The sequence below is a fragment of the Helianthus annuus genome, chromosome 10, assembly GCF_002127325.2.
Source record: "Helianthus annuus cultivar XRQ/B chromosome 10, HanXRQr2.0-SUNRISE, whole genome shotgun sequence".
NCBI lineage: Eukaryota > Viridiplantae > Streptophyta > Magnoliopsida > Asterales > Asteraceae > Helianthus > Helianthus annuus.
The window spans coordinates 9,212,854-9,223,786 of record NC_035442.2 but is presented as its reverse complement, the minus strand read 5'-3'; the positions used below and the strand labels follow the sequence as shown (position 1 = coordinate 9,223,786).

At 37.6% G+C, this 10,933-nt stretch overlaps 2 protein-coding genes across 2 annotated transcripts; both read left to right on the top strand.

Moving 5' to 3' along the window:
* Nucleotides 1-550: 550 nt before the first annotated feature.
* On the top strand, nt 551-2,201 carry LOC110880525 (LRR receptor-like serine/threonine-protein kinase GSO2). The gene is made up of 3 exons (XM_035978117.1): nt 551-1,680; nt 1,804-1,999; nt 2,181-2,201. Exons 1-3 carry the CDS (start codon nt 551-553, stop codon nt 2,199-2,201), a joined length of 1,347 nt encoding a protein of 448 aa, XP_035834010.1.
* LOC110880682 (receptor-like protein EIX2) lies at nt 2,198-2,951 on the top strand. The gene has a single exon (XM_022129158.2). The coding sequence runs from the start codon at nt 2,201-2,203 to the stop codon at nt 2,843-2,845; it is 645 nt and encodes a 214-aa protein (XP_021984850.2). The 5' UTR covers nt 2,198-2,200; the 3' UTR covers nt 2,846-2,951.
* The last annotated feature ends 7,982 nt before the right edge of the window (nt 2,952-10,933 follow it).

Here is a 10,933-nt window from a genome sequence, read left to right as displayed (position 1 = left end):
GTTTTGCAAACCCTCTAGAGTGTGTGTGTTCCTGGACAGAATGCTCTCTTATCTCTCGTATCTTTCTGTCTGTGTGCATCTATCTACAAGTGAACACATTGCATGGGTATTTATATACCCAGCACAGGTTGTCTTGTCCGAAGGATTCGATAGATGGTCGAAGGATCATCTATCGATTACTAGGCTTTCGAAGGATCAACATCTACCTCGAAGGATGATCTATCGATCATCCATCGAAGGTTCATCTTTCGAGCACATCGAAGGATCAACATTATCCTTCGATGAGCTATCCTTCGACACAGACAATACAACCAATTTGCTAACTGTTGGCCAAGTCAAACCAGGAGGACGGTTGACTTGGTCAACTTACAGGACTGACAAGGACATCGTTTACATCGTGACTGAATACAGACAAAGTACAGACACAAGTGCACCAACAGAGCTTCGTTTGTCATTTTGTAACCTCAAACAGACACATCTATCTTATAATCTTCGTAATTTAACCACCCTTTCCAAAATCCAACATCTAGATCTATCTTATAACGAGTTAATGGGTCCAATTCCAACGTTCCCCAACAAACTTACCGAACTTTACCTTTCTCGTAATTACTTGAAGGGTTCAATTACAGAATCTTTATCTCTGGGAAAATTAAGATTATTGCAAATATTAGATCTATCACTCAATGAGTTATCCGGTCCCATTCCGACATTACCCAATAAACTTACCGAACTATACCTTTCGGGTAATCACTTGAACGGTTCAATTCCAGAATCTTTGGGAAAACTAAGATTATTGCAAGTACTAGATCTATCAGGTAACGAGTTAACAGGTCCCATTCCGACATTTGCCGCGAAACTTATCGAACTATACCTTTATGATAATTTCTTGAAAGGTTCAATTCCAGAATCTTGTGGAAGATTAGCTGCTTTAACAACTTTCTCTCTAAAACACAATGAGTTAAATGGGACTACTCCGGTCTCAATTGGGCACCTCTCTAGACTCCAGTCTCTTGATGTCTCTCAGAATCAATTAAGTGGGACTATTCCGGTTTCGTTTGGGCAACTATCTAAACTCCAGTCTCTTGTTGTCTCTCGGAATCAACTAAGTGGGATTATTCCGGTTTCAATTGGGCAACTCTCTAAACTCCAGTCTCTTGATGTCTCTCGGAATCAGTTAAGTGGGACTATTCCGGTTACAATTGGGCAACTCTCTGAACTCAGTTCTCTTGATATCTCTTATAATTCTTTGGAGGGAGTAGTTTCTGAATCCCATTTTGCTAAGCTTTCGATGTTGAAGTATTTGGATGCAACTTATAACAGTAAGTTGACATTCAATGTTTCAAGTGACGGGCTGCCTCCATTCCAATTAATAAGAATGGATCTCAGTTCTTGCAAGATTAAAAATGGATTTCCGCAGTGGCTTCGAAATCAGAGAAAACTTAATATATTAGACGTGTCTAATGCAACTATTTCAGGACCTTTGGCAACATGGTTGAGGAAGATGCCCATCATCCCTTTCATAAATCTTTCCCACAACAACCTCAGCGGACCTTTGACCAACCTTCCAAGCGGGGGTACTGATAATACCAACTATTATCGGAAATTTGGAGCTTACCAAAATTATAATGATATTCGGGTCTTATCTCTGCAAAGTAACCTTTTCAAAGACTCGATTCCCAGGTCCTTGTGTAAGAGGAAAGATTTACATGTTCTTAATTTGTCCAAAAATTGGTTAACTGGGAAAATTCCTAAATGTTTTAAGAATCTTCAAAATTTGATATTTATGCAATTAAACTCAAATAGGTTAAGTGGCGTCATTCCAAGTTTTATAGGGAACCTTTCACAGTTAGAATGGTTAAGCTTGAATGATAATAAGTTTAGTGGTGAGCTTCATGCAGAGTTCTGGAATTTAAGTTGGTTAACTGTCTTAGATTTGGGTGATAATGCACTATGTGGAGAAATACCAGAATCGTTTGGAGAAACAAATCAATCATTGCAGGTTTTAAGGTTACACAACAATAACTTCACCGGAGAAATTCCTCAATCTCTCTGCACACATTTAGAGCTTCAAATTCTGGATGTTGCACACAATAACTTAATCGGAACAATTCCTCGTTGTCTAAGAGAATTGGACAGCATGGTTCACAATCATAGCTTTTATAGCTTTGATCATGGTATAGAGGAGGGGATCATTCAGGTAATGAAAGGCCTTTCTCTTGAATATACAAATACATGGTCATTTGTCACTAACATGGACCTTTCAAGCAACAAACTTGTTGGAGACATACCTGCAGAGATAACTGAACTCTACGGATTGGTGGGTCTCAATTTGTCCAATAATCATCTTAGTGGAGGCATTCCAGTCAGCATTGGAAACATGGCATCATTAAATTCTCTGGATTTATCGGGCAACGAGTTGGACGGGCTAATCCCCCCAAGCATTGCAGCTTTGACTTTTTTGAGCCATTTAAATTTGTCAAATAACAACTTGTCTGGGCAAATTCCAACAGGAAGTCAACTGCAAACCCTCATCGATCCATCAATATATGCAGGGAACAAAGATCTATGTGGAGCTCCATTGCCAAAGAATTGCTCCAATCATGAAGTGTTAACCACAGCGCCCAAGAAAAAATATGAAGCAGTTGATGAGCCCAATAAGGTATGGTTTTATGTGGACATAATATGTGGTTTTGCAACAGGGTTTTGGGGTGTTATTGTAGTTTTGATGTTGAAGAAGCAGTGGAGACACAAGCTTTTCATCTTTGTTGAGGAGTCAATGGACAAGATACACGTTGCAGTCATGGTAAGAGTTAACAAGATGAAGAGAGGAAGAGGAGCCATGTAGAGTTATCTAGTCATTAATATGTTGCAGAAAATTTGTTGTATTTTCCTTTAGTATTTCTCCATAACATTGTTAAATTTGCTTCTTACCACAAATGCATGAAGTCAAGTAGAACAGCTTGATTTTTTGTAAGAAATTGATCTGGATTTACATTCTATGTGGTGTATTTGTTGTATTTTAATCAAATATTGACTGTTGTACTTGAGGTTTTTTATGACTATGATTCATCAAGTTCGGGAACTTGCGCTCTCATTCTAATTGAAATGCTGAAGTTGTTGTCGGAAAATCGTTAAGGTAAGGATACATACCCAAAAGTAGGTTTTTCTATCAAGTATATCATTAGTCCCTCTGTCACAAGAAATGAGCCTATTTAGTTTTATTATGAAATGTCTAACTTAGAATTTTTATTAAATCCAGAAAAACAATAATACCTGTGTGACTAATTATCATAAGTGGGTTAAAATTGCTACCACTTTTGTAACTATCAAGTTTTATTTTTGTACTTGGAAAGTACCCATTTGACACTTAGTTTTGAAGTTAGACTCCATTTAGGAAGTAGATTTTGAGTCACTTTTTTCTTCTAAAGGTTGGTGGCAAGTGAAGCAGTGAATTTCTTTATCATTGTCCTGTTAGCATTATAAACTTAATGTGTTATGATTATGTATAATATTCGAATTCTATGTATGAATTATACTTAATATGTGTAACGAAGTGTAATAAGTGAACGGTTATGTGGCAAGGGTTGACACCGTTTTAAACGGTTGGTTTCCATCCAAATTTCAACCGCCACCAACCAACCCTATATATATACATTGCCGGCAGTTATGTCCGGCACCAAGATTCAATTTCATTCGATCTTGAATTCCAATAATATTCCTGTATATCTCTTTGATAATCATGGATTCTAAATCCACAAGTATTTCTGCTGCAAGTACAAATTCTATTCCAACAAGTGGTATCAGAGCCCCACTACTGGAAGACAAGAGATTCCTGCAACGACTTCTACAACCCTACCATGTTTGCACTGTTCATCTGAGAAGAAAGATAGACGTAGATTTCAAAGGAAGTGTTATTACTGCGATCAGTTAGGACATCAGATTGCAGAGTGTAAGAGGAAAGAAGAAGATGAAGCCTCTCAACTCATTCGTTTAGCAATAAACACGGGATCACAATCACAGAAGGGGGTTGATGATAATGATCAATATGATCGGTGTTCTGAGTTCATGGTGGTCGGTACAGACGGAAGTTACTTGTCGAATATCTGGTATGTTAGTAAATCATTTAAACGACACTATTCTGGAAACATAAACATGTTTAAACGAATCAAAAAACTGTATGAAGTTGAAACAAACACTCGGGAATGTAATTTTTATTTCATTCAAGGAATTGGTGTTGTTGAAATGATTTCCGGATCAGAAAAACTAAGAATTCAGAGTGTATTTTATACACCAGACATTGATCGGAACGTCCTGAGTTTTGATCAATTAATAACACAAGGTTATACGGCGAAATTTATGGGTGAGAAATGTAAAATATATCCAACTTTTAGTATTCCTACAATCGATAAAAGAAATGATATCACATGTTACTCACGAGAAGATGATGTTGGTAACAAAGAAAAAGAAGAGATGCTCAGATCTGAAACCGAATATGAGAAATTCAAGAATGATTACTTGAATTCATATTTCGAAAGTTTAAACATATCATCGGTGGAACCGGACTGGAACGTAATGATATTGCAAGCAATGTAATTCAACGAATTCCAAGACTGCAAAGCCCTTATGGATATGTTGGAAGATGATGGATATGTAGGAAAGTATAAGTTTTTCATAGAAAAGAAGTTCAAAGATATGGTCGATTGGTTCTTAAAGGTTAAACTGGAAATCAACTCAAGACCAATACCTGCCTATGCCGAGAATAACAGGAAAGTCAGCCTGTTGGAACTGTACTTAGCGGTCAAAAGAGAGGGTGGTCATCGACGTGTGACAGACAATCATATGTGGGCGGTGATAGCAAAAGATATGGGTCTTGATTATAATGATGCAGAACTAATGAGGCTCATGTACGCCATGTATTTAGACGTACTGGTTTATTACTACAAGATCAAGTGCACTCAAGAAGCTGCAGCCGAAAAGGAAGTCTGTGAAGATGTCGGTGAAAAGAGAAGAACCAGAAGCATGGAGATGGAAGCCGGAACAAGTGAACACCATGCTGCTGAACAGGAAGGAGCAACAGATGAACATTTCGCATTCTTTGCTGGGAATGATTGGTATGGGTTAAAGAGATTAAAGCAAAGGAAGAGGTTTGATTTTCGGAGGGCTGAAAAAGCAGTAAACGAAGCGAATGATAGTGTGCTGAAACACTCGCGAAAAGGAATTAAGTTTATGGGGAGTGATTGTTAGCATTATAAACTTAATATGTTATGATTATGTATAATATTCGAATTCTATGTATGATTTATACTTAATATGTGTAACGAAGTGTAATAAGTGAACGGTTATGTGGCAAGGGTTGACACGGTTTTAAACGGTTGGTTTCCCTCCAAATTTCAACCGCCACCAACCAACCCTATATATACACATTGCCGGCAGTTATGTCCGGCACCAAGATTCAATTTCATTCGATCTTGAATTCCAATAATATTCCTGTATATCTCTTTGATAATCATGGATTCTAAATCCACAAGTATTTCTGCTGCAAGTACAAGTTCTATTCCAACAAGTGGTATCAGAGCCACAGAGCCACTTCTGGAAGACAAGAGATTCCTGCAACGACTTCTACAACCCTGCCATGTTTGCACTATTCATCTGACGTAGATTTCAAAGGAAGTGTTATTACTGCGATCAGTTAGGACATCAGATTGCAGAGTGTAAGAGGAAAGAAGAAGAGGAAGCCTCTCAACTCATTCGTTTAGCAATAAACACGGGATCACAATCACAGAAGGGGGTTGATGATAATGATCAATATGATCGGTGTTCAGAGTTCATGGTGTTCGGTACAGATAAACGACACTATTCTGGAAACATAAACATGTTTAAACGAATCAAATAACTGTATGAAGTTGAAACAAACACTGGGGAATGTAATTTTTATTTCATTCAAGGAATTGGTGTTGTTGAAATGATTTCCGGATCAGAAAAACTAAGAATTCAGAGTGTATTTTATACACCAGACATTGATCGGAACGTCCTGAGTTTTGATCAATTAATAACACAAGGTTATACGGTGAAATTCATGGGTGAGAAATGTAAAATATATCCAACTTTTAGTATTCCTACAATCGATAAAAGAAATGATATCACATGTTACTCACGAGAAGATGATGTTGGTAACAAAGAAAAAGAAGAGATGCTCAGATCTGAAACCGAATATGAGAAATTCAAGAATGATTACTTGAATTCATATTTCGAAAGTTTAAACACATCATTGGAGGAACCGGACTGGAACGTAATGATATTGCAAGCAATGTAATTCAACGAATTCCTAGACTGCAAAGCCCTTATAGATATGTTGGAAGATGATGGATATGTAGGAAAGTATAAGTTTTTCATAGAAAAGAAGTTCGAAGATATGGTCGATTGGTTCTTAAAGGTTAAACTGGAAATCAACTCAAGACCATTACCTGCCTATGCCGAGAATAACAGGAAAGTTAGCCTGTTGGACCTGTACTTAGCGGTCAAAAGAGAGGGTGGTCATCGACGTGTGACAGACAATCATATGTGGGCGGTGATAGCAAAAGGTATGGGTCTTGATTATAATGATGCAGAACTAATGAGGCTCATGTACGCCATGTATTTAGACGTACTGGTTTATTACTACAAGATCAAGTGCACTCAAGAAGCTGCAGCCGAAAAGGAAGTCTGTGAAGATGTCGGTGAAAAGAGAAGAACCAGAAGCATGGAGATGGAAGCCGGAACAAGTGAACAGCATGCTGCTGAACAGGAAGGAGCAACAGATGAACATTTCGCATTCTTTGCTGGGAATGATTGGTATGGGTTAAAGAGATTAAAGCAAAGGAAGAGGTTTGATTTTCGGAGGGCTGAAAAAGCAGTAAACGAAGCGAATGATAGTGTGCTGAAACACTCGCGAAAAGGAATTAAGTTTATGGGGAGTGATTGTTAGCATTATAAACTTAATATGTTATGATTATGTATAATATTAGAATTCTATGTATGATTTATACTTAATATGTGTAACGAAGTGTAATAAGTGAACGGTTATGTGGCAAGGGTTGACACCGTTTTAAACGGTTAGTTTCCCTCCAAATTTCAACCGCCACCAACCAACCCTATATATACACATTGCCGGCAGTTATGTCCGGCACCAAGATTCAATTTCATTCGATCTTGAATTCCAATAATATTCCTGTATATCTCTTTGATAATCATGGATTCTAAATCCACAAGTATTTCTGCTGCAAGTACAAGTTCTATTCCAACAAGTGGTATCAGAGCCACTACTGGAAGACAAGAGATTCCTGCAACGACTTCTACAACCCTGCCATGTTTGCACTGTTCATCTGAGAAGAAAGATAGACGTAGATTTCAAAGGAAGTGTTATTACTGCGATCAGTTAGGACATCAGATTGCAGAGTGTAAGAGGAAAGAAGAAGATGAAGCCTCTCAACTCATTCGTTTAGCAATAAACACGGGATCACAATCACAGAAGGGGGTTGATGATAATGATCAATATGATCGGTGTTCAGAGTTCATGGTGGTCGGTACAGACGGAAGTTACTGGTCGAATATCTGGTATGTTAGTAAATCATTTAAACGACACTATTCTGGAAACATAAACATGTTTAAACGAATCAAAAAACTGTATGAAGTTGAAACAAACACTGGGGAATGTAATTTTTATTTCATTCAAGGAATTGGTGTTGTTGAAATGATTTCCGGATCAGAAAAACTAAGAATTCAGAGTGTATTTTATACACCAGACATTGATCGGAACGTCCTGAGTTTTGATCAATTAATAACACAAGGTTATACGGTGAAATTTATGGGTGAGAAATGTAAAATATATCCAACTTTTAGTATTCCTACAATCGATAAAAGAAATGATATCACATGTTACTCACGAGAAGATGATGTTGGTAACAAAGAAAAAGAAGAGATGCTCAGATCTGAAACCGAATATGAGAAATTCAAGAATGATTACTTGAATTCATATTTCGAAAGTTTAAACATATCATTGGAGGAACCGGACTGGAACGTAATGTTATTGCAAGCAATGTCATTCAACGAATTCCAAGACTGCAAAGCCCTTATGGATATGTTGGAAGATGATGGATATGTAGGAAAGTATAAGTTTTTCATAGAAAAGAAGTTTGAAGATATGGTCGATTGGTTCTTAAAGGTTAAACTGGAAATCAACTCAAGACCATTACCTGCCTATGCCGAGAATAACAGGAAAGTCAGCCTGTTGGACCTGTACTTAGCGGTCAAAAGAGAGGGTGGTCATCGACGTGTGACAGACAATCATATGTGGGCGGTGATAGCAAAAGATATGGGTCTTGATTATAATGATGCAGAACTAATGAGGCTCATGTACGCCATGTATTTAGACGTACTGGTTTATTACTACAAGATCACGTGCACTCAAGAAGCTGCAGCCGAAAAGGAAGTCTGTGAAGATGTCGGTAAAAAGAGAAGAACCAGAAACATGGAGATGGAAGCCGGAACAAGTGAACAGCCTGCTGCTGAACAGGAAGGAGCAACAGACGAACATTTCACATTCTTTGCTGGGAATGATTGGTATGGGTTACAGAGATTAAAGCAAAGGAAGAGGTTTGATTTTCGGAGGGCTGAAAAAGCAGTAAACGAAGCGAATGATAGTGTGCTGAAACACTCGTGAAAAGGAATTAAGTTTATGGGGAGTGATTGTTAGCATTATAAACTTAATATGTTATGATTATGTATAATATTCGAATTCTATGTATGATTTATACTTAATATGTGTAACGAAGTGTAATAAGTGAACGGTTATGTGGCAAGGGTTGACACCGTTTTAAACGGTTGGTTTCCCTCCAAATTTCAACCGCCACCAACCAACCCTATATATACACATTGCCGGCAGTTATGTCCGGCACCAAGATTCAATTTCATTCGATCTTGAATTCCAATAATATTCCTGTATATCTATTTGATAATCATGGATTCTAAATCCACAAGTATTTCTGCTGCAAGTACAAATTCTATTCCAACAAGTGGAATGAGAGCCACTACTGGAAGACAAGAGATTCCTGCAACGACTTCTACAACCCTGCCATGTTTGCACTGTTCATCTGACGTAGATTTCAAAGGAAGTGTTATTACTGCGATCAGTTAGGACATCAGATTGCAGAGTGTAAGAGGAAAGAAGAAGATGAAGCCTCTCAACTCATTCATTTAGCAATAAACACGGGATCACAATCACAGAAGGGGTTGATGATAATGATCAATATGATCGGTGTTCAGAGTTCATGGTGGTCGGTACAGACGGAAGTTACTGGTCGAATATCTGGTATGTTAGTAAATCATTTAAACGACACTATTCTGGAAAGATAAACATGATTAGACGAATCAAAAAACTGTATGAAATTGAAACAAACACTGGGGAATGTAATTTTTATTTCATTCAAGGAATTGGTGTTGTTGAAATGATTTCCGGATAAGAAAAACTAAGAATTCAGAGTGTATTTTATACACCAGACATTGATCGGAACGTCCTGAGTTTTGATCAATTAATAACACAAGGTTATACGGTGAAATTTATGGGTGAGAAATGTAAAATATATCCAACTTTTAGTATTCCTACAATCGATAAAAGAAATGATATCACATGTTACTCACAAGAAGATGATGTTGGTAACAAAGAAAAGGAAGAGATGCTCAGATCTGAAACCGAATATGAGAAATTCAAGAATGATTACTTGAATTCATATTTCGAAAGTTTAAACATATAATCGGAGGAACCGGACTGGAACGTAATGATATTGAAAGCAATGTCATTCAACGAATTCCAAGACTGCAAAGCCCTTATGGATATGTTGGAAGATGATGGATATGTAGGAAAGTATAAGTTTTTCATAGAAAAGAAGTTCGAAGATATGGTCGATTGGTTCTTAAAGGTTAAACTGGAAATCAACTCAAGACCATTACCTGCCTATGCCGAGAATAACAGGAAAGTCAGCCTGTTGGACCTGTACTTAGCGGTCAAAAGAGAGGGTGGTCATCGACGTGTGACAGACAATCATATGTGGGCGGTGATAGCAAAAGATATGGGTCTTGATTATAATGATGCAGAACTAATGAGGCTCATGTACGCCATGTATTTAGACGTACTGGTTTATTACTACAAGATCAAGTGCACTCAAGAAGCTGCAGCCGAAAAGGAAGTCTGTGAAGATGTCGGTGAAAAGAGAAGAACCAGAAGCATGGAGATGGAAGCCGGAACAAGTGAACAGCATGCTGCTGAACAGGAAGGAGCAACAGACGAACATTTCACATTCTTTGCTGGGAATGATTGGTATGGGTTAAAGAGATTAAAGCAAAGGAAGAGGTTTGATTTTCGGAGGGCTGAAAAAGCAGTAAAAGAAGCGAATGATAGTGTGCTGAAACACTCGCGAAAAGGAATTAAGTTTATGGGGAGTGATTGTTAGCATTATAAACTTAATATGTTATGATTATGTATAATATTCGAATTCTATGTATGATTTATACTTAATATGTGTAACGAAGTGTAATAAGTGAACGGTTATGTGGCAAGGGTTGACACCGTTTTAAACGGTTAGTTTCCCTCCAAATTTCAACCGCCACCAACCAACCCTATATATACACATTGCCGGCAGTTATGTCCGGCACCAAGATTCAATTTCATTCGATCTTGAATTCCAATAATATTCCTGTATATCTCTTTGATAATCATGGATTCTAAATCCACAAGTATTTCTGCTGCAAGTACAAGTTCTATTCCAACAAGTGGTATCAGAGCCACTACTGGAAGACAAGAGATTCCTGCAACGACTTCTACAACCCTGCCATGTTTGCACTGTTCATCTGAGAAGAAAGATAGACGTAGATTTCAAAGGAAGTGTTATTACTGCGATCA